This window comes from Mirounga leonina, unplaced genomic scaffold (assembly GCF_011800145.1).
Source record: "Mirounga leonina isolate KUSES-001 unplaced genomic scaffold, KU_Mleo_1.0 Mir_151, whole genome shotgun sequence".
Lineage (NCBI taxonomy): Eukaryota > Metazoa > Chordata > Mammalia > Carnivora > Phocidae > Mirounga > Mirounga leonina.
In genome coordinates, this window is record NW_023270377.1 from 108,689,050 (window position 1) to 108,713,255 (window position 24,206).

A 24,206-nucleotide genomic window follows, 5' to 3' on the forward strand; every position below is an offset into this window, starting at 1 on the left:
AAAATGTCAGCGCTAAGAAAGGGAAAAAGTGGGCAGTGCGGGGCGGGAAAGGGGTGTGGGCTAGGGGAAAGGAGACCAGAGCAGCAGGATAGCACAGCCCTCGGCTCACAAGTATGGCCTGAGGACGTTGTGGGGTAACAGGGAAATGTAGACACGGACTGTATGTTAGCTGATATTGCTAACATACAGTAAATTTGGGGAGATGAGAATGGGGTTGAGTTTTATAGCAAAATGTCATTTCTCAGGAGCTACACGCTGATGTGGTTAGAAGTATTCTGAGGACTGCAACTTATTTTCAAATATTTCGGAAAACCGTGCATCTGAGTGTATGTGTGAATGTGTACACGCGTGTTTGTGTGGACTCGTGTATGCATGTGTGTACAGAGAGAGCAAGTGTGAGTGCAGGACAGTGAAACCTGACAGAATGTTAATTCAGGCAAATCTAGGCTAAGGGTTGGTGGGTGACCACGAGCTATTCTTTTGCTTTGTCGTTGGCAGTCTTTCCATATTAAAAGTTGAGGAGAAAGAGGTCACCGAGAAGCACACGGTGTCTGCATTACTCAGCCTTACTTTGAGCTGGGGCCCTGTGTTCAAGTGCTACAGCAGATGATTACTAAACCGGGCTTTGTGGTGACAACAGGTGCCTTTCACAAAGCACTGCATAAGTGAGAAAGTGTGTGAATGCCTCCTTCCTGGGCTGCCTGCACTCGAGGGAGGCCCCCGCCGCCGCCACCAGCCCTGTGCTCGGATGCTCACTTTGACAATCAAACCCCGAAGGTCCGGCCATGCCGCGTTGGGCGGATGATTGTCACCACAGACCACAGCACACCTGTGCTCCTTGTCAAAGGTTTATTTCATCTGCTAACATTCATTCCTGACCTAGACAAAAACAATTAGATGATTATGACTTGCTTTTCCATCACCAACTTGTTTGTCTTGTATGAATAACCAAAAGATTTCTTCTCAACATTTTTTTTTTTTAATAAGAAGCTATAAATAAATAAAGCTTTAAACACTCCTGGGTTCAAGTTAAACACTTCCAGTTCCCAAAAATGTCACAGACTCATTGCTTGGACAGTTCTGCCATCCCTGGTTCTCCTCCGGAAGGGGCCGTTGCAGGTCTGTGTGGGGAGTGGGCTGTTTGCTCCCTGCGTGTTGCCTCTGTCCTCTGGGCCCTGGGCAGGGCACCCCTTCTGTGGGGCCCCAGCGGGTGGCAGCGTCGGAGATGCTGCAGGCACGAGGAACCTTCACCTCTACGCAGGTGGCCTGAGCCGAAGTGCTGGACTGGAGACTTGAGGGGCCTAGGGGCACTGGCAGCTGGTGCTGTCTCCGGGCACCTTGGCCTGGGTGCTGGCCCCAGACGGGACCACTTTCCAGAGGCAGCAAAGAAACCAAGGAGAGACCCGTGTTTCCGTGTGAACTGGGACAACGGATCATAAGTTAAAACATTCCAATATGTACAAAACAGATCTTACACTCAAGCCTGCACACACAGGAAGCCCACCTCGAGGAGGGCCGGGTGCCCAGGGACTGGGGCAGAACAGGGCCGAGCTTTCCATGTATGCCCTGGAATTGACCACCTCCTGATGGAGGCCACAGCAAGCCTCCAGCACCTGACGTGCTTGTGCAAGACCCCAGAATTCTCATGAACGCGTCCCGCCCTCCTCCCTGGAGCATGTCCATCCCAAAGGATAAGTGTTAGAACAGATCCCCCAAGCTGACCTTCACTACCCCTTGAAAGAACCACTAAATCACCTGGACGCTCGCCTGCTCAGCATGACGCACCCACTCTGCGGGGTAGTCCCGGGCTGGGCTGGCATGGTGCCCATCGCAGGCTGCTGACCACTGCCCTTGGACTACAAGATGAAGTGGTCGGTGTAGGAAGCAGGAGGTATGGGCACCATCCCTATGCCAGGCAGGCAAAGACTAAAGGCTGCTTCTTCCTGGGGGGCCACCTCATTTGACAGCACATTAGCATTTCCTGTGCTATGGAAGTTTCCTTGCTTCCACGCCTCTGTGGTGGGACAGCTGTGATGGCTGAAGAGAACCTGGGGCAGGGAGGAGAATTCTACCCCGGTAGAATCTGCCCACGAGGCTGCTGCCCTCCAGCAGGCCAGCCCTGGCCCTCACTGCCCTTGGGCCTGCAGGCCCGTGTGGGTCCTCTCCTGGAGAGACAGGGCACTCTTCCACCTTGGGTGTGGGACTCACACTCTGCTCCCAGAGCCCAGGTCTTGGGCCTCATGTGGGGAGAGCACCCCCAGAGGAGACAGTGGCCTGGCCTCCTGGAGCACAAGAGGGATAGGGCAGGGGGGGAAGTGTCTACAACGGATATGGAACATGGCTTCTCCAATCTGCAGGGCTGCCAGGACAGGGCCTGACCAGCTTGTGGGCAGGGGGTGGTCAAAGGGAAATACAGGGAGAGGCTGGGGTGGGAAGGGCCGTGCATGTGGGTGCTAGGGAGCCACCGAGAGCATTTCTTCCAACTCTAGTTGAGAATCTGAGGGTCTGAGTCCCCTCTCCTGGCCATACAGAACCACCACGGCCCCAAGATATGGTTCATGGGCAGCAGGTGCAGTCTGCTGTGCTCTGGCCAATGGAGGCTTGATTGTACTTTTGCACATGGGGTTGTGGGAACAGTGGGGTATGAACCCTGAATAAATGTCCAAGCGATGAGCCCGGGGCCAGGGACAGTCTACCAAATCTCAGAGGGTCAGAAAGGTAAATGGGGCGGGGGAAACTCTCCTCCTGTCTAGCTGGTCTGGCTAGGTGGTCACCCCCAAAGGCCAGTTGAGGGGGGAGGCTTGGACACAGGTGGCAGCATCCTTGGACACAGCCTTCCCACTCCTGGGATGCACTTTGCCCACAGAATGGGGGTAGTGCATGTGGGCCCATCTCCCTGCAGCCCTCCTCAGCCTGAGGACTAAGGGAAATGGGGGGGAGGGGCCCCAGATGGTGTGCTTTGATCTCCTGACCCAAAGCATGAAGCCAGACTGTGCACTTCGACCTTGGGCCCGAGAGAGAGTGGGCTTCCCAGGGGAAGGACTAGTCTTCTCGGCTTCAGGCAAGGTGGGCCCTGACCGTTGAAGATGGGTGAGCTAGGAGCTCCATTCCTGAGGACACCTCAAGGGGCTGCCTGTGTGCCCAGGGAAGGGGTTCACTCAGGCCCAGGGACACCAGGGCCACCAGAGGCCAAGGGACTGCCTGGGTGGCCTGAGCCTGGGAAGGCGCCTGGAGCTGGTGTCAGGCCGTTGCTGGCCTGTGGTGGTGAGAGAGCAAGCAGGGGTGCATGGTGGGGGTAGGATGCACTCCTGGCGGGGCGAGTCTCATCTCCACTCTCTTTTTCTTGTCTTCAGACCTCCGGCCGCTGTGAGTGAGCTGAGGCCAGGAAAACGGGGACGCGACCTGCCCCTGGCCCCTGCCTGGGGCGTCCCTAAGCACACTCTCCTCCGGCCTGGGGGGAGTCGCACTGGTTGATTCCTCACAGCCCTGGTCTGGGAGGGAACCGTGAGAACCAGCCCCGCCGGCGCCACGTCCCACTCCCTCATCCTTGTTCAGCACGCATCTACCTTCTGGAGAGCGCATCTGGGACCCCCTTCCCACCAGAGTTCTAGGGTGGGGTGGTCTGTCTGTCTCACTTCACCTCCCCTCTCCCGCCCCCCGCCCCCACCCCCCCCCCCCCGGCCGGCCACCACTACCACTTCTCGATGATGTGGCTCATGTAGTCCTCCGTGGGCACTCGGCCCGGCTCCTCGGCATCCTCCCGCGGCAGCGCCTCCTTGGCCCGGTGCAGCAGGCGCTCCTCCCGGCTCTTGAGGCGCTGCTCCCTGCGCTCCAGCTGCCGCTTGTACTGGTAGCGCTGCTGGAAGAGGTCCTTGGCGTAGTCGTAGAGCTGCATGTCCAGGTCGTTGAGCTCCTCAATGCGCCGGATGGTGTCCTCGTCCACCTCCACGCCGCCCGCCCGCGTGCTGTTGTACTGCATGAAGGGCCGGATGAACTTGAGGTTGAACGTCCGCTCGAACAGGTACTGCGTCTTGCGCTGGAACTCCGTCAGGCCGAAGAAGGCCATGCCCCGCAGGTTCTTCTTGGCGCTCTCCAGTAGCAGCTGGGCCCGCTTGCCCTCGGGGATGAAGGACAGGTTGTAGCAGCCCACCAGGCTCAGGTCGGCCAGCATGCGCACCTGGCGGTTGTTGGCCAGGTTGTAGGGGCAGTCCATGAACTCCTGCAGTGTGCAGCCCGACCAGTCTGTGCCCTCATAGCAGGGCGGCAGCTCCTCGGGCGTGGGCGTGCGCCCGTCACACATGTGCAGCGACGTCTTCCACGTGGCCCCCCGCTGCACGTGCCGCCACTCGCTCAGGTAGCGGGACACGGGGTCTCGCAGCAGGGTGATGTAGTAGAACTTCCTGTAATGAGATGGGGACGGGGGTAAGGTAAGGGCACAAATCTGACTGCTTTGGGTGTATCCTGGGGGACCCACCATTATGTCCTCCAAACAGCCACTTCTGGGTGAGAAACCCAGGATCGGAGAGGTGACCTAACCTGCAAAGGGTACACAGTCACCCTTGTGTCTGTCAGCCGTGACCATCACGGTGTCATCCTGTAGCGCCTGGCCTCAGTGCCTCCTGAACCCTGGGTCCAGGGTCTTCTCCTGAGCCCCAAGGCCGCCCTCCTGTCTGCTCACTCCTCAGGAGGGACAACCTGTCTTTGCCCTGCGGTGGGGCAGAGTAGGGGGCCCCAGAGCCGATGCCACCTGGAACCAGTGGTTTAAAGAGCTGCTCACAGTGGCCGGCTAGGTGCTGTTCAAGGGGCCACTCGGCAGAAGTCACTCACAGTCCCAGGCTGCACGTGCAGACCTGGTCAGGGCCTCCAGCAGGCCCACTCCACCCCTGCTCCAGTGGGGCAGGGGCGCCAGTAGACCACCCAACCCAGGACCCACCATTTATTCTTGTGCCCCAGGAACTGCTTCCACGCCAGGAAGTCAGGCGTCCCTCCAGATGCCACCTCCCTGCGCTGTATGGAAGGGGCATCTACACCATGGGAGAAATGACTCCCTGTATGACAGGCATGTCCCTGCCCAGCAGGATGACTGGCCTGATGGCACCAGGACACAGCGGACAGTGGGGCGGCTGCCAGATGTTCCTGTGACAGGCCTGGAGTGGGTGGGTCCACCCCAGACAGGTCATTCCTGGAAGCCTCTCCTCCTGGGCTGGGAGAACCGGCGGCCTGTGCCCGGTGGGAGCAGTCCCAGGCCAAGGAGTGCCACTCCTGGGGCGGGGAAGCTCCCGGAAGGAACTGCCCCCTCTGCCCCAGACAGCAGTGTGAGAGTGCATCCACACTGCCCCTCCTCACTGAGGCCCAATGAAGAGCACCCAATAATTTCCCCGCCCTCACACTGCCCCCTGCGAGAGCTACAGGGGCACAAAGCACCTCGAGGGGCCTGCTGGCAGTGTGCGGATCTGACTACACAACTCCCAGGGGGCCCTGGGGGGTGGGCATGGCAACTGGCAAAAGCAAAGGTGGTGGGGTACAACTGCAGGTCACCCCAGGCTGAGAGGGGAGCAGCTAGAAAACTGCAGGGGGGTGGGTCTGAAGCACCTTCATTAGGGGCCTCAGGATCCCCCAAGCAGAGCCAGGCGTAGCCTGCCAAAGGCTCCGGGATGGGGGTGGGGGGCAGCAGAGGGAAAGACTGGTCCTTCTATGCAGACTGCTGAGGAGACAGGGCAGCAGTCGGCCACCTGACGTTCCCTGTTGCTCCCATTGGCTGGTACTGGGTCACCCCGGGGACAAGGCAGACAGTGGAGAGCACCTGGGCAGTGGGGGTCAGGGGCATCTTCCTCAGCAGAGAGTGGAGGGCAGGACAGCGGGCATCCTGACCACCAACTCCTCTCTGAGGCCTGGGGTCTGCTCTGTGATTGCCGCCTCGGGCCCTTGTTTGCACTGGAAGCGCCCTCCCCACGTACCGGGCCCCAGCCTCGGCACTGACCGCTTGCTTCAGGTGCTCCAGCTCCCACAGTGTGGGGAGCCCTGCATCCATCTGACCCCAGCTCCTGCGGGACACACTTCGGGGGCTCTTGCTGCCCTTGGCAGATGCACAAAGGGCCACCTGCACCCTCCTAGGCCCTCTGTGACCAGCGGACCTCCTTTTGACCCTCTCCCTGGCTCCTGGGGAGAAACCCCAGGGCCTTGGCACAAGCTGTGTTCTCTTCCCTCTCTGCTTCATCAGCTGACTTCGGCTCATCCTTCAGACCTCAGCTGGTGCCACCTCCGTGGGCCACTGTCCCAGCAGTAACTTCACACTGACCTCTCAGCTCACTTGACCAGAGCCTCCCTCAGGGGAGGGAGTGGGCAGGAAGGAAGCTGGCTCCTGTGTGTGTGCTCAGCAGGGCCAACATGACTCCCCAGGGTCGAGACTGAGATGGTCAGAGGATACAAGACAGAAGGCGCCTCAAGGAGGTCACCTCACACAGCACCTCAGCCCCCAGTGGGGGACACCAAGCCTGAGAGGTTATGCCGCTGCCTGGAGGTCCCCAGCAGCTTCAGCACTGGGGTCGGGTGGGTGGCCTCTCCTCTGCAGACCCTGGTTCGGTGAGAAAGCCCCTAAATGTGGCCAGGACAAGAAAGGTCAGTTCATTTAAGGGTCAACTTTTTAGGAATGAAGTAGAAGACATTTATAAATCCTGACCATGTCAAGTGCTTCTGAAGAGGCCAAGACAGATGGACACACAGGGATGCACCCAGAAACACACCTATGAACAAACACAGCCCCATGTGCAGGTGTCTGCTGCCTGCCCTGCCGGGTCCTGCATGTGCCCTTAGGCCCCAAGGGCAGGCTGAGGGTTACCGGGACTTCCTCCACTCCTGGAGGCCTGGGGGGCCCTGATCACTCACATGGAAATGGGCCAGCCTGGTAGTTCCTCCTGAACACAGAAAACCAGAGTTTGAGGTGTCAACTGACAGAGAGGCTTGTCTACTTGGTGCCAGCCAAGGCCAGCTGGAGTTCAACATGCCCCAAGGTGACTTCTGAGGGCAAGAACACACCGGGCACACAGAGCACGGGCTCCCCTCCCAGCGTGTGCCCCCACGGTCTTCAGGCTAAGGTCCTGTGTCCCACGATGGGGGCAGGCCTGGCAGAGCCCTCGCTGCTCCCACACCCTCACGGGTCCCTGTGGTGGGAACAGGGCCATCAGCCCTCCCACCGCTGGTGCCTCTGGGTCCTGGGGAGACCAGGTGTGGCCGTCCCCGAAGCCCTTGGCTGTGAGTCTCTCCTGTTGTATTGATGTTGGCCATCGAGGTAACGGTTACCCAGTGACCTACAGCTGCCATCTGGACAGCCAGGACTGGTGGGAGTCCTGTCCACGGAGGCAGGCCAGCCTGCTTTTCAAGTCCCTCTGCTCCCAGCCCACGAGGGTGTGTGACTCGCCCAGGGTCACACAGCAAATCAATAGGCAGGACGAGTTCAGGCTGCTTCCTCAAGCTGTGGTGCGAGCTGCCCTGTGCCTGGTTAGATAGCTGGGCTGCCAGGGTGTTTGAAGGCTTAAGGGCCCATGGGTGGGGTCACTGAGGGGTCTCCAAGGGTACAGTAGGCGCTGGTGTGTCTGGCAGGTTCCAGAAGATGCAGATGAGTCTTCTGGTCCTTGGAGCTTCCTGTTTGTGGTCCCTGGTGAAGCCTGAGAAGCTGACTCCCCCTGAGCCTCTGGGGCTCACGTTGACCCCACAGCACCCTGGGCACCACGTGCGTGTTAAGCAGAGTGCCTTCTCTCCTCGCTGCATCCCTGGATGCTGGCCCAGTTGGGCAGGAACAGGGGCTCACCCATGCTACAGTGACTGGGAAGGGCATCAGGATGGCTATGTGGCACCTTCTCCGTGCAGGACATTGCCATGCCCTGGGGAATGCCCCCCCCCCCGATTCTATCCCCCCCAGACATTGCTTATGGTGGAAAAAAAGGGCTCAGGCAGACTCTGGAACCTGCTCAAGGGGCCAGCAGCCCCAGGCTCCAGCTCTCGTCTGGGCAATGCAGGAGCCCCTTCAGGTGCATACACCCATAGTCTGTTGGCCACCTAAGGAACTCATGAGCCCGATGCCCACCTCCACCTTGTCCGCCCTGGTCCTCGCTCACTGCTGCCGTGACACAGCAGGCACCTCTGGCTACAGGCCGTCCTCTGCCCAGGAGCCCTGCTCCTGTCTCCCTCACTCTGCCCTCCCTGCCCGTTATACACACCACCAGACACACTGGCTGTTTATGTTCTGGTTTATTGTCTGATGGAAGAGGGAATAGGGGCCCTGTCCAGAAGTGAACAGAGGGCAGAGTGTGGTGTGGGCCAGAAGAACCACCCCAGATGCCCGACCACACACCACATCAGGCAGCTTCCTGCCCAAGATGTGACCTGATGTACATTCTATGAAGGTGCCAAGGGGCTCATGACTCAGGGATATGAAGAACTGGGCAGGGGCCAAACAACAGTCTGCACTCTCACTGTTGTCCCCAGCACCTGCCCTCCCGTGCCCAGAGAGCTGCCACCAGGCTAATCTAGACCCTGCCCCAGAGCACAGTTCTTCCTGCACTGACATCTGGGGTCCCCCTAAAACAGGGGGCTTTCTGCCTATCACTCTCCAGCAGGATCTGTCCATTCAGGTGGTCGAAGTGCCAACCGACAAGGTTTCCAGAAAGAGGGGAGTGAGGAGGCAGAGGGGAGATGAGGAAATAATGAGAATTGGAGTATATAATTCATTTAGCCTGAAATGGCTCCCCACGTGCCCAGCAAGTGAATGTGGGGACCAGACCCAGGATTAAAGAGATGACCCATGCAGCACCTGGACAGAGAAACGGAATACATAAAGAGGACTCGTTGTCATAAAGGGACCCACTTTCTCTGTAGCAATAACATATGCTACAAATCAATGAAGCCACGGCTTCAGAATGCTGAGGGAAAATGACCAGTGACATGTCAGACCCCACCAAGCTATCAAGCAAATGTGAGGGGAGGTTGGAGACATTTCAGACATGCAAAAACTCAGGACATTTATTTTCCATAAATCTTGTTTTAGAAAGATATTGGACTAGGTATCTTATTTAGTAAACAATAACAACAAAGAATTTTGCATGGGAGACAGGAACTCCAACCCAGGAGAGAGATCGAGGGTGTCAATTGTGCATCCCACTGGGCCTCCCAGGAGCAGAAGGGCAGGGGTTCCAGGAAAAAAGGGGCATGGACAGATTACCTGCTGCATCAGAATATTTGTGGAAAAAAATTCACATGGAAAAAACTATGTTATGAAGATAAAAAACAAAGCAAGTAAAAAAAAAATAGGGCTATCATTAATTCCAGGAAAAAACAAGAAGTAATATAAAAAAAGAAAATAAAGCATTCTATTAGGCAAAGGAAGTAAACAATGCTTTTAGAGACATCATAATGTAAACAGTGACTATTGATTTAATAAAAACTTGAGCTTTTTACTCTACGTGGAGGCTGGGTGGGGTATGGAGAAGGATGTGCAAAGGCTTAAGAACATTTAATCTTCATCTACCAAAATAAAAAGCAAACAGATAATGTTTAAATCAATAAATCAAGAAAGAGGATGATAAATTATTTAGAAATATGGAAGTAAGTACATGAAGAATACCGAAGAGCTGCAAGTGATAATTTGGGGAGGATGGAAAGGAAAAGCAGATCTGTTGGTTTTTACTATAAGCCTCCTGGAATGATTTGTCTTGAAGCCTGTATGTAGACTATTTTAACTAAAACATTAAAAATACAACAATGAGTAAACTGGCCAAAAAAGCGTATGGAAAGATGCTCCCCTTCATCAGTCACTGAGGAAATGGCACATTGAGCCTCTAGTGATACCCACTAGACAGGCAAACCAGAAGCGGGCCAATGCCAACTGTGAACAATTGCTTAAGGGACAGTTGTTATGGACTGTCTTCACTGAAGGCTGAAGGCACACGTACCCTGTGACCCATGATTCCTCACCGGGAGGTGTGGGTAAGACTGTCCGTGGCTGCCCTGCCCGCGACCGCCCCAAACGTCTGCTACAGTGGCGTGTGTGCGTAAGCAGTGGTATATTCTTCCGCTGGAATACTGCTCAGCAACGCAGATGAACTCTAGTTACAACAGCTCGGGTCAGTTGAAGAAAAAGCAAATTAAGAAAATTCCACAGAGTATGATGATACTATTTATCATTTCCAAATATAAACACAGCCACAGAAAGTACTATTTAGTGATACATACATAGATGTTGAAATTATTTTTAAAAAAAAGGTGAGGAGGTGATACACACACGAATTCAAGGCAGAAGTCGGCCTCGGTGTGTGCTGGGTCAGGCGGGTGCTGGGTTGGCACTAGTACCTGGCGGCTTCCAGGGCATCAACCACTCCCTTAAGGCAGGCAATGGGGGGGTGAGGGTTATGTTACGTTTTACTTCTTGCAAACATTATGCAAATGCCTCTGTATGTTTATAAAACACTTTGTGATGAGTAACAGTTAAAAAAAGTTTTACAAACCAAACCAAGATTCTCCTTAGCAGGCCTTGCAGGTGAACTATCATTTCTGTCAAACAAGGAGCCTCAGTTCTCCAAAGTGCACCAGTCCCCTCTACTTTTGCTCCCATGCTCCCTCTGCCTGCAACCCCCCCCTCCGTTTCTACTTGTTAACACTGCCACAGCGAGTAGGGCACCCCCTATGGGCATCAGCTTTGGCTCGTGAGCTAATCAGGCATCAGTGAGCAGGCTGCTCTGTGGCCTCTCTAAGAAGGAACCGCAATTCTCTGAAGATGGAGCATCCAGCTGGTGGTTGGCTTCCCACCCAGGAGGGCCTTGGGGTGCAAACAGGGTCAGCTCCACTCTGGGGGCTCCCCGTCAGCACTGCCAGTCCCAATGCAGGGACCCTGTTTAGTGACTTGGTTGGCAAATGATGCTATTTTGGGGTGGCAAGCTTCTGGCACCTTCTCTGAGCACAGCCCTAAACCATGTCCTGGCCTAAGTGGGTGTCCATGGGACCCTGACCTCCAGGACAGGTCTCTGTGGAGCACATCTGCCTGCTCTGCCCTGGGACAGGCCCGGAAAGTTGCCCAGTGCACGGCCCAGCCCAGACTGTCCTACCTGTGGCTGGGACACTGCCAAACAAGGCACATACTGGAACTGGAGGGGTGACGAGGAAGCCCTGCCCACATCTTCTCCCCTGAAGCCTGAGGCACAGGGGGTGCTCACCACCACTCATCCAGTTAGTGCCCTGCATGGCAAAGGACACAAACTGGCAACGCCCCCAGGTCCCTCACACCAGCAACGGCAGCCATGGTCACTGAGGCTCACAGCATGCCAGGCACGGCCCCGGGGGGTGGGGGGTTGGGCAGGCCTTTCTCCCCTTTCACAGAGGACAAGTTTCAGGCTTAGAGGGGGGCTATGGCTCTCAGTTATTCAGTGTCCAAGTGCTCTGGGCTGGGTGGGACCCACAAGGACAGTGGGAGGCGACAAATGGGGGGAGGGCGGAGGGTATTCCTCCCAAATGGGGCAGGGTCAGAGGGGCTTCTCGGAGATGGTGGGGGCACAGCCTATTGTGACTTGAGGGGGGCAGTGGAGGCTCAAGGTGCAGGCAAGGCCAGACCAAGAGGGGTCTTGTTCATTTGATAGGAAAACCAGCTCAGATGGGTAACGGCATGGGGTGCAGCATTCACATGGATTTCAAAGATAAAACGTGGGATTTCAAAGAAATTTTATGCTGTGACGTAATTCTAGTCTGCATGGGCTGCAATCACTCCTGACAGCTCACAGGATTTATTGCCTGTACCATGCATTCTTGTGTTTGATTACTTAGGTTTAATGCTTTCTGTGCACTCAGCTGCTCTGACATTTTCGTGTGCACTGGTTTAGCGCATCTCACAATCGTGTAAGATCCTAGTGGGCAAGGAATGTGTCTTGTTCCTGAGTCCAAACACTGCTGTCACGCAGTGGCCGGCTCTGAAGTTTTAAGTCAGAGTTTTTACAGGACAACTCTATCCCTGCTGTCTGGGAGCCCTGCTTTGTTGACAACATAACAGTCTCTGGAAAAATTCTGCAAGGTGCGGCGAATGAGCTCTGAGTTCCTTCCTGGAGGAGAAGGTGGTGGGCAAGTGGGTGACAGCCGAGAGGCGGCTCCTGCTCAGCTCTGGGGCTCGGATCAGGGAGATGGCACCTTCTCACTGTCCTCAGGAGCTCCTCCCCCTCCCACCTGCCCGTGGGCATCAGCTAAGTCAGCCCACCACCGTCTCTGTATAGCTCAAACTTTATCAATTATGTGACAACTGGGCTCGCAGGGGTGAGGTGAATGAATGGTCTAAGACCAGAGCCCGCACCTGCCCCCTTGCCCCTCCCACAGGTGACACCAGTGGCCAGAGGCAGCTTCACTTTCCCTTTCCTGCCCCGAGAGTGTGGGTTTGATCTGAACCCCATGCCTGAACCCACCCACTCCCTACCCTCCCCTGGCAGCCCAGGGCTCTGACCAGAAACCAGACTTTGAACCTGGCTCAGGCAGAGAGAAGCCCCGAGCTGGGTGAATGCACAGGATTCTGTGGCTGGGTGAAGAGCTGGTTGGGCTTTAGCTTTGTGCCCTAACAAGAAGGGCTGGGATGTGGCAAAGCTGTTCCAGAATGTTGGCTGCGTGTTGGCTACCCAGGAGACGTGGAAGCCAGGCGGGGAGGAGATCGTAGACACCTACCACAGACTGCCAGAACAGAGCTGCTCGTAGGCGAAGATGTGTGGAAGAGCCCCTGCCGACCCCCGAGCTGCACTCTGTGATCGCCACCCAGCAGGCAAGTGTATGATTAAGGGGCTGCTTTAGGATGGTGAGGTTATGGATTCTTGCTAACATTTTATTATAAACATTTTCAAACTCACAGCAAAGTTGAAAGTCTAGGGAATACCCATATGCCCAAATGGGTTACTTTAACATTTTAAGATTTTTTATTTCTTTGTCAGAGAGACAGGAGAAGAGTGAAACAGAGGGCAAACACAAGCAGGGGGAGCGGCAGACAGAGGGAGAAGCAGGCTCCCTGCGTAGCAAGGAGCTCGATGCGGTGCTCAATCCCAGGACCCAGGGATCATGACCTGAGCCGAAGGCAGACGCTTAACTGACTCAGCTATCCAGGTGTCCCTACTTCAGCATTTTTATACATTTCTGTATTGTCTACAATGAGTGCACACTGTTGAAATAACTGAAATAAAGGAACAGGCATTATAAAAACATCTCTGCTGCCTGGTATGGGGTGCTGGTGCATGGAGAGGCCACAGGAAAGGGTCAGTTTTGCGCTGTTCATCGTCTGTGACAACAAGCGAGCTGGCTGGCATCTCAGAGGCGCGGGCATGCTGCCGCTCACCTTCCTGGGCTGCAGGCTCGTGCAGCAGGAGTTTTGTGAACGAGGGTCCAACCCACCAGTCTCTAAACTCACACCCTGAAATAAAGGCAGATTTGTCTAACCAGTGACAACAGAGGTGTAGCTCCCTAATTGCGAGTGAGGACACTGTCATTTACAGCCAGAATTACAAAGTTTTTGAAAGAGAAAAAAAAAAAAAAGACATACTACTGTTATTACTTCTGGATACATAGACACTGGAAGAAAATTAATGCCATGGGTCACAAGAAGAGCCCCTGGAGGACCAGCTCCTTTTTCCCCCTAAGGTTGACCTTTGGGGGGGGGTCCCAGAGTGGCCAGGGAAGCTCCGTGAGGGGTACTCACACCCCCTTCCACCCCCAAGTGTGTACTTTGGCCTCTCAGGGTCCAGGAATCCCTATTCGTGGGGACAGAGGCCACACCATGAGGCCAGGATCTACTCTGAGAAGTATCTGGGAATTCAGAGGGAGGACTGAGGAGAGCTTGCCCGGGTGGGTGAGAGCTGACCCGAGTACTCCAGCCCTTGCTCACGGGCTGGCTGGGGCTGGTGTGCTGGGAGCCCTGCCTCCCCAAAGTCTTGCTCTGATTACTGTCTCACCCCAGGGCCTGTGGGGCATTGCAGGGCAGGGCAGCCGGCACCCTCACCAAGGCCCAGGTCCACATTACAGGAAGGAAATGACAACCTTCAGGGTGGCTGGAGCAGGGAGCCTGACCTGCTGTGGTTAGCTCACTGAGCTGAGCCCCAGCAGGACTGCTTGCTGCTGACTGTAGGCCAGGTGCTGGTGGCCCAGGACCCATGCCTGACAGCACCCAGCAGCCCAGTCCTGCTGTTCTCACTGGCCTGCTGGACTTGGAAAGGGCGGCTTGTACACCAGGCCAGCTCTGGGGAATGGAGCTCATGCAGTAAAATGACCAAGCACCGAATCCAGATGGGGGATTTACTGCCTTACAAAAATGCAAGTCTGATTTTTAGCTCTGATTCCCCGAGATTGCCCTTTGTGGGGCCGGTGGCCGCCTCCTTCCTGTGACAGGAAGAGGCCCACAGGTGCAGCTCCCCAGGGGGAGCAGCTGGGTGGCTGGCTGTCAGCTGGGTCACCCTTCCTCTCTGAGCCAGGATCCTCATGTGCATCCTCAACAGGGCCTGGCTGGTGAGCAGTGCAGGCCGAAGGGAGAGGGAGCAGAGTGGGAGGGAGAGGTGAGGCCCTCTCAGTGCTGGCATGGGCAGTGGGAGGATGGACAGGAGGAGATGGGCCAGTTCCTAGGCAGTACAAGAGTGAACCAGCACCTGACACAGCGAACGGACTGTCCACTGGCTCTGGCCATGACTTACCTCCCCGCACCACACCCAGTGCCGCGGGAGCAGGCCCCACGTGGCACCTGCAGCAGAAACCTAAATCACCAAATGCTGAGCTGGCAGTGGCAGGCTGGGGAGCCCCCTCTCCGAATGCATGGTAGAAAATGCCTGCGTAAGGCCATCCCTTTCTTAGGTAACGTGTCCACAGAGCAGCTGTGATCAACTGACTCTGCTTCCAGAAATACCTGGGTCTGTGATCAGGGGCTGTGAGTGCAGGCGTGGCCACTTTCCACCCCTCCTCCCAGGACAGGTAGAGCCCTCGGCTGACACAACCCTTGGCGAAACACCAGAATGGGAGCTCTGGGGTAAGCGAAGTCTGACCGAGCCCCTCATCGACCACACAGTGACCTGTGGGGGCAGCTGGAGAGGATGGGGGGTGGGGGTGGCTTGTGCAGAGAGATAAAAGACTGGCCCAAGACCACCGGGCCCCTGAAGGCTGAGCTGTGCTTGGGCAGGGCCTGAGCAGCAGGGCCTCCACCCACGTGCCTTGCCGTGCCCCGCCAGCAGGGGGCGCAGCACACTAGGCTGGCCTGCCACACCCACCTCTGGCAAAGTGAGGAGGGCCTCCTTGCCTCACCCCATGAGCTGAATTCCTCCAGTGGGAAGGGAGTCTGGCTACAGGGAGCAGCACTCACATGGGCCCTCAGGTGACTCCTCAGGCTTAGGAAACAGCAAGGAAGTGCCGAGGAGGAAGAAGCCCAGGAAATGTTTTATAGCCAGGTGTGGCTGTGTGACTAAGTCTGGCCATCTGGATGTGTGTGGAGACAGCTTCCTCCCCCTGTTCTCCTGGTGGCTGGAATGTGGATGTGCCTGCAGAGCGCCAGCAGTTATCTTGGATCATGAGGCAGAAGCCCTACTCTTTGGGGATGGTGGGACTGACAGAACCTGGGTTCTTGGTGCTTCCTGTGGCTGCACCATCACTCGGGCCTGCCTACACTGGGCTCCTTTTCAAAGGGAGGGGAATAAATGGCTACTCTATTTTGGTCTCTGAACCTAATCCATCTATTCAGGGCCAAAGCATAAGGACTGGGGCGTGATCAGAGGGTAAGCTCCTGGGGTGGGGCCAGCCAGGTCTGGGGTGGGGCCAGCCAGGTCTGGGGTGGGGCCCGGGGTGTCAAGGGCTCAGTAACGACTGAATTAATTAATTTGGTGAACCTCAGTGCTTTACCATGGTCATCCTGGACACTCAGAGACATCCGGTGGAAGGAAGTATTCCCACTTTACAGATGAGGAAACCAGGCCCACAGAGGTTAAACAGCAAACCTAGCCACCGAGCTGGCTGCTGGTGGTGCTAGAGTTCGAGCCCAGGCCCACCTGGGCCCAGACCGTAAGTGCCTGATGAGAACTGCTTCCCCACAGAGCCCCGCCCCCAGAAGGCATGCACATGTCGCCCGGCAAGGCTGGCCCCCAGCCACCTGCTGACCACTCACCAAACCATAGGCCAGGAGCGGTGGTAGTTTTTAAAGTAAACTATGAACACAATTTCCAATCCCTTTCCTTTAAAGTACAGTGAGCTCATTGAGAGTCAGAGCAGTCTTCGTAAAGAAAAATACCTATCCAGACCAGCAGCTAGGATGCACCGACACGGAGCGCTACGCTTCACACGGCCGCTGTGACTGTCCTCCTGACACGGTTTCCCTGGGGCGCTGGTCACGGGGAGCAGACAGAGCCGAAGCCCTGGACTTTGGTCCGGCCCGGGCAGTACCTTGCTCTCCGCCGGTCCTGCAGGGCCCTCCAGCTCCTCCTGCCTGAGGCCAGCCAGATGTGACACTGCCACAGGCAGGGAGCTGTACTGGGTCCCCTGCCAGGAAGCCTGGTGGGTGGGGAGACCTGTCCCTCCAGGGCTGCGGGATGCATGGGTGGCGGGCGTGACTCTCATAGGGCAGAGGCAGGGAGCAGCGGGCGTGACTCTCACAGGGCAGGGGCAGGGCTGCCATGAGTCCCCACGCCTTCCCCATTGCTGTCACACAGTCCAGCTCCCAGGGAGAAGTCCGTGCCCCGAGGAGCCCCCACTGGATGGAGGAAGAGGGCCCAGCTAGAGGCCCTAAGTGTGCCCAGGGTACATGAGCCACGTGGGCTCACAGTTCCAGACAGGCCTCTCCAACCTTGCTCCCACCAACTTCCAGGGTCTCTGGGATCAAAGGTCTTGAAGACAGGCAGGGTGTGTAGGGGAGTGGTGGTATGGCTCCCCACGCTGTGCACGCCCCACACCCCAGGGGCTGGTTTGCACACCTCAGTTTGGTGCTGGGCCCTTACTGTTTAGGAGGAGTTGTCAGAACGAAAGGACACAGAAGCAGAGCTCTTGTGTGGGGGTGTCAGCAGGCCAGGGTGACAGGGGCTGTCTGACCAAGGACCAGTGGAAACTGAGGACGGGGCCTTCCAGCAAGCATCCTCCTTCCAGGACCTTCCTCAGGCATCCCCTGCCTGCAGGTGCGTGCACTGACTCCTCTAAGCACATGGGCACCCCTGACTGCCAGTTCTTGCCTGCTGCCGGCTCAAGCTGAGTGAGGTCCTGCTCCCCACAGGGAGTGGTACTGGGAGCTGACAGCCCCTACCCCTTCTCTTCATCGTGTGCCCCCAGGTAGGCTTCCTGGTTAGGAGGCTGGGAATGTCAAGGGGAGACTGGGGTGAGATGGAGCTCTCTGCATTCAGGTTGATTTGGTCAGAGGCATCCTCATGGAGGGAGCTGCTCCAGTATCAGACTCTGCTGGCTCTCTCCCCTACTATGAGGCCTGGGGAGAGTGAAGACCCCTCTGAGCCTTACCTACCACCTCCTGGACCTCCCAACCTCCTGTAAAGGCCTGGTAAAAAGGCTGTTGGTAAAAGAGCGTTACAGCCGGGATGGTGAGGAGCCTCGAGCCCCAGGCAGATGCACAGAGTGCAGGCAGGTACAAGAGGTGGGAGCCTGGTGACCTCACCTTTCTGCCTCAGGGCTCAGCACCCCGTCCTGGGCTCCATGGTCCCCTCGGTCTTCTTCTTTTTTCCTTCAAAGGAGCACCTGCCGCATACAGGACGAGTACAGCTCTGCCCTCCTGTAGCACTGGAAGGGCTGGAAGAGTGGCCAGTGCCTGGAGTGGAAAGGGTGGGTGCCTAATCCCAGCTCCGGGTCTGATGGGGCCTCTGAGGTGTGACATCTGGACAGGGAGGAGCAAGCATTCCTGACAAATCTCCAGAGGAAGAGGAGGTGGGATGGGGAGGGCACCGCACAAATGCAGAGGGGAGTTCGTGATTTCAGTAAGGGAAGGACACTGTTATTAAACAGTGGGAAAAATAAAATTTCTGTTCAGAAATTCCAAGTTGTTGACAAAATGTGAAGAAAAACAAGTGGGTTAGTTTGGGCTTAGGAAATACCTCAACAGCCCCTTCCTCCTCGCCTGACAACATCTGTAGCAGAGGAAAATATTCCCTCGTTTACAAATAAGGTTAGCCAAGCTTTAGGAAAGTAGAGCAGGTGACCTCAGCCCCCTGGCTCTGTGGCACAGAGAATCTGAGGCACTGGCTGGGCAGGCACCATGCCCCTGGTTGGACCCCAGAGCAGTGCATCCTGGAGTCTGAAGCCTTCGCCTTCTTCCTTGGGGCAACTGACCAGGGAGTGGGGCCCCATGCCTGGGGAAGCCCAAGCTTTTTTCCCCAAGGCCTCTGACCTTTGTGATCCCGTGGGCCTCTCACCAGGCCCCTGGGAGGCCTGGGGGACAGGAGGTGACTTAACCATCAGGCCAACATGCTCTGTGGGGTGCCACACCCACCACACCTGAGCTGCCACAGATTGCGAGAAGGTCCTACGTCAGGGCTGGGGTGCCATGAGGGGCCCTCCTGGCTCCAGCCTGTGTGTTAGTCACTCTCCATTCTTGACCAGGGATGATCCCCCTTCCCTGTAAAAGCATCTCAGGGGACACATCTAGGACCTGCGGCTGGGGGTGCTCTGCCGAGGAAGTCTGGTTAGGGCTGCTTTCCCTGGAGATGCACTTGCCAGCTACGTGCAGGGCTACGTGCCACTGTGCACAGTGAGGGCGCAGGAGACCCCCAGCAGGCCTCTTGCTGGGGAGCCGTTCCCCCGACAGCACTGACACCGGAGGTGTCCGGGGGCTGGACAGTGAGGGCTGGGGTGCCAGGCCCACAAGTGCCTCTCCTAGCAGGTGACCAGAAAGGCTGTGGCTGCTCGGGGCTCTGGAAGGCTCGCCCTGGCGGGGGGGGGGGGGGCACGGCCTCCCAGCAAGGCCAGGCTTGGGGCTGCTCTCCACCAAACCAAGTGTGGACCTTTCCGGAGAGCTCTTCTCCCATGAGCAAAGGACTGGCTGATGGCATCGTGGGAGACTGCCTGCTATCCCCCAGCCAGTCACGGCTCGGGTCAGCCCCAGCCCTGGACTCTTGCCTGAGCAGCACAAGTGGTACTCTGCCTCGGGGGTGAGAGCCACCTCCTCACGTCTCCTTTTGCCCTCCTGGGCAGTGCTCCAGCGAAGTCGGGGCTGACCAGCAGGTGACCCCAGCCAGGCCTCCGGACCCCACCGCACTGCTCACGGTGCACGGTGGCTGCCCCTTCATAACTCACGCCTGCCTGCCTGGCACTTCCTGGCTTCTGACACCCAGCAGGTGAGACTTCTGCCTGAACACACACACTCACACCTCGGGGTAAAGGGAAGGTGACTGTGCCCTACTCCTTCCCTGGATGGGGCCGTGTGCTTGCTGACTCAGCCCGAGACCTGCCTCCAGAGCCTCGGCCTCTGCTTGTCATCAGCTTGAATCCCAGCCGGACTCATGGGCTTGCTCTTGCAGCTTCCAGACCTTTGCTGAGGCTCTTTCCCCACATCCACACAGCCCGGACCTGTAGACCTGCCACGGCCTCCTGGACCCAAGGAGGATGAGGCGGGGACCCAAGGAGGATGAGGCGGGGGCCCACGAGGGAGGCAGGAGGCAGTGCTGGGCCCCGCCAGGCTGGGCAGCACGCGTGTGGGCTGAACCTGCTCCTGCCATTCACCAGGCAATAATAGCAGCTTCTGGGACTCTGTGCCAAGATAGCTCCTACAGCTAAGTCCGAGCACGGAAGGCCCATGCAGCACGATACAGCTTGGTGGGCACCGTCCCTGCCAGGCTACAAACAGCTCAGGGCTTAACTCGAGCTCAGGGGCACACAGCTTGATACCTGCACCCAGCAGCTCCATGGCAACCGGGCCACGCGGCCCTTCTGGGGACTCTGCAGTAACACGGGAGCATACATGTGTGCATGATGAGCAAAAGCACCCCATCAGAGCCCGTGTTACAACTTGATGCCATTCTGGAAAACACATAAACCTAGCACAGATGAAATGCAAATGCAAAGGGGGCTGGTCCCAGGGCCTAGTGCTTTTTCTTCTGCGTTTCACTTTTCTCCTATTTTTGCTATTTTATATGAACAGGCGTGTATTATGAAACAAACAAGATACAAAGAGTAAAAGCCTTTTATATACCTGATACAATCTGATTTTTCTCACAGGAGGTGCAGAGTCAGATGCCTGGGAAGCTCTGGGCCTCCCCAGCAGCCACTAGGACGTCTCCGAAGCCATGAGACTACCTGCTGTCTGCTTTTCTAGGGGTCAGGAGGGCCGGAGCTGGTCTGAGGACCACTGGGACTTCCTTGAGGCTCAACCCGCTGACCCCACAGAGCCTCTGAATGGACAGGAGCGGGCGGACACTCCCTTTTCCACATGCACCCCTCACCTGCACAAGCACACAGTGTGCCAGGGAATGATGAAGCTTTGTGTGTTCTCTGAACGCAAACTATTCTTTCCCAGACAGAGCACACGCTAAACAGACTCATTTGAGGCCCAAATTAACTGCAGTGTCCCACTTTCTTTCTTCCACCCTGTGGTCCCTGCTGACCCAGCTCTGCTCTCCCAGGGAAGGTGGCCACCTCCGGCTGATGTGTTGGGAGAGCTGCCATCTCAGCAGCGACCCTTAATCCTGGGGGCTGGGGACACCAACCTGTCTCGAACCATGGCCCCCTCCATCAAGTGCTTCTATGGGGGTGGGAGAAGAGAGGCTGATGCTTGGTGTGAGGAGTGGGGCCTAGAGGGCACTCACTAGCTTTGCTCCTACAACCTCTGGGGTAGGTACCACCATTAGACCCCCTCTGTAGATGGGCAAACTGAGGCTCAGGAGAGCTTCTTCTGCCAGTCTCCTAGCTACCAGGGGCATCCACACCACTAAGCAATCCCAGATGCATGGTCTCTGAGAGGAGCTGGGCAAGGCACAGGGTACCGAGTGTGTGGTCTTTTAACTTGCCAAAGGCTCTGCCACTTAGCAGCTGTGTGGCCCTGATAGGTAGCCCATTCCAGGGCCCCTGGACCCAGCCATGAGGAAAGGAGAGAAAGGCCTCTAGAGAACAAACAGCCACAATGGACTCACCTGCTCTTGCCAACCGTGGGTGGGGGCACCAGGAGAACATGCAAGAGAGAGAGAGAAAAGCCATCAGTCAAATATATAAAGTGTAAGTAGCCCTTCACCTTAACAACAAAAAAATCACAACAGTAGTTAAAAATCCTCCTACGAGTAGTCAAGTACTGAGAAATGTCTGCAGCTTACTTTGGAATTATTCTGCCAAAAAGAAAGAAAAAGCAGACATGCATATAGGTATACCTACACGTGTACGCGTAAGCACGTACGTACACAGACACATGCCGGTACGCGGAGCAAGAGAGCTCATGTGCACGAGCGCGGGTGCCCCAATGCCAAAACAGTAACATTCGTGTGTCTGGCCTAAGGTCGAAGGCTTTACTACTTTGTAGGTTCATTTTTCAAAATAAAAAGGTGGTGGGTGTGGGGGGAAGAAACTCCTACAAAGAAAATGCCAGGCTATTTCTACCAAATTTTTAATTTTTTTTATTTTTAAATTTTTTTATTTATTCATGAGAGTCAGAGAGAGAGATAGAGAGAGGCAGCGGCAGAGGGAGAAGCAGGCTCCCCGCCTAGCAGGGAGCCTGATGCGGGACTCGATCCCAGGACCCTGGGATCGTGACCTGAGCCGAAGGCAGACGCTTAACCATCTGAGCCACCCAGGCGTCCCAATTTCTACCAAATTTTTAAATAACAGATTATCTAACTTTACACAAACGCTTCTAGACAATGGGAAAGAAGGGAACCCCGCCCAACCCATTCTAAGAGGCCAACATTACCCCAGCACCAAAATCAGACAAACACAGGAGAAGACAGGAAAATTACAGCCCTTTTCATTCACAATGCAGATGTAAAAAACCCACACAGAAATCTTACTAAATCCTATCCAGCAAAACACATGGAAGATACCACACTATGACCAAGTCACATTACCCCAGGTATGCAAGGATGGGTTAATGCCAAAAAATTCCTAAATGAGATTGATCATACCAATAGATCATAGATCTGGACAAATGGATAAAAGACGTTTGCTAACATGAAACACCTATTCCTGATAAAACTCTCAGTAATGAGGGGCGCCTGGGTGGCTCAGTCGTTAAGCATCTGCCTTCGGCTCAGGTCAGGTTCCCAGGGTCCTAGGATCGAGCCCCGCATCAGGCTCCCCGCTCAGCAGGGAGCCTGCTTCTCTCTGGTGCCTGCTTGTGTTCCCTCTCTCGCTGTGTCTCTCTCTGTCAAATAAATAAATAAAATCTTAAAAAAAAAAACCCAAAAAACCTCTCAGTAATGTAGCAATAGGATGAGATTTCTCTTAACCCGATAAAGCATACAAAGTAAACTAGAAGCAACACAGTCCTCAGGGAAGAGTCAGATGCATTCCCTCTAAGACGGGAACGGGGTGAAAATGCCCACGCCCCGTTCTGTATGGGGGGGGGGTGTCTCACCTCATACAATAAAATGACAAAATGGAGCCTGTCTGTCCATCTCATCTTTGCTAAACACCTATGTGCAGGCACTGGGCTGGGGGCTTCACCCTCAGAGTCCCAACTGCAGGAGGGACCTACTTCCCCTATCCAGGGCCCTTGTCCCGAGTCCCAGAGGGTCTGACAGGAAAAGGTCTGGCTTGCTCTCAGAGGTCTGCAGGTTCTGGAGGTTTGGGGCAGCCACACCACTGGATGAGTGGCAAGAGGCAGCGGCCTCATCAGCTGGCATCCTCCCTGCTCCCAGCCTCCCGGGGGCCAGGTGTCTGGCAGGAAGGGCCCCAGGCACCAGGTGAGCTCAGCAGGTGCGTCAGCCAGAGTGCCTGCTTCCGAGTGAGCTTAGCTGGCCTCAGCCCCGAGGGGGAACCCCTGGCTGTATGACATGGGGTCTCCAGAGGCCGATGCCTTCCTGGAGCAAAGCAGATTGGGAGGGCCCACATGGAGGCAGGATGTGGGGCCAGGGCCTCTCTAAGCCTGTTTCCCTGTTTCATGGCACCAGCCTTTGCTGCTTTACATTAGCTGGACCCTTCTCCGTCTGTGGGACGTGTGGGTATGCTCAGGAAACAGGTGGCAAGCAGGATCCCTAGAAAGGCCTCTGGACAGACCTGCAGGAAAACCATCCCTGAAAGGACATGTGCTATAACAGCTTTGCCCCAGGGCCCAGAACACAAATGGCCCTGGGCCCCGCTCACACTTTTATCTCAGTTAGCCAGGGGCCCACAGGCTCATCTCCTTGAAAATGGTTCTTGATCCTCCCTTTCCTCTGTCCAACTCTCACTGCTCAGGGTCCTCCAAATGCACAGTCCTCCTGAGCCCCACCTGGGTGAAACCCTGCCAAGCTCCTTGATCCCAAGAGAAGACCCCTGCCCTCCTGGTGGAGGAGCCAGACCTCGTCCGGGGTGGAGGGAGCCAGGTGGGGGAGGAGGCTGGGAGAGGAGAGCAGGGGCAGACCCACATAAGCCCCAGGCCCTCCCACTAGCACAGGAATCAGCTTGGGTGAAAGGGGTGGGACAAGGGGCCTGACAGGGACTGTTTCCAGAGGCTCTGCCTATCCCCCCCCACTTTTTAAAAAAGATTTATTATTTGAGAGAGAGAGAAAGAGAGGAGAGAAGGAGTGTGCACTCGAGAGAGCTGGTGGGGGGGCAGAAGGAGAGGGATAGAATCTCAAGCAGACTCCCTGTTGAGCGTGGAGCCTGATGTGGGGCTCGATCTCATGACCCTGGGAGATCATGACCTGAATCAAAATCAAGAGTCAGACGCTTAACCCACTAAGCCACCCAGGTGCCCCACCTGCCCATCCCTTCTTGGAGTCCAAGCCCAGTAGGACACTGGCTAGGACAGGCTCCTAGGCTGGGATTTAAGGAAACCCGGTAGCCCATGGGGCAGGGACACCCATACCATGTGCAGACAAGGAAAGAACAGGCCTCAGCCCATACCAGCCTGGACACAGAAACAAGCCAGGGCTCAAGTCCTGAACTGGAGGGGAAAGTGTGTTCTGTGCCCAGAAGCTCAGAAACCTTGCTTCCCATGAGAAGCAGGCAGGAAATGCCCATGAGCCGGGCTTTCTGGGGCATGGTGATGGGGGTGACAGGGGAGGATGGTGCAGGGTCGGGGGTGGGGGAGGCACCTGCAGGAAAGGGCCAGA

At 56.2% G+C, this 24,206-nt stretch overlaps 1 protein-coding gene across 1 annotated transcript in view; it reads right to left on the reverse strand.

Annotated features, from left to right (window-relative positions):
* Positions 1-3,679: 3,679 nt before the first annotated feature.
* The window catches only part of HS6ST1 (heparan sulfate 6-O-sulfotransferase 1), a 41,575-nt gene continuing 21,048 nt past the window's right edge, over positions 3,680-24,206 (reverse strand). Inside the window, exon 2 of the mRNA XM_035008300.1 lies at positions 3,680-4,400. Within this exon, the coding sequence (XP_034864191.1) occupies positions 3,692-4,400 (709 nt within the window). The 3' untranslated portion in view covers positions 3,680-3,691. The remainder of the gene's footprint in view (positions 4,401-24,206) is intronic.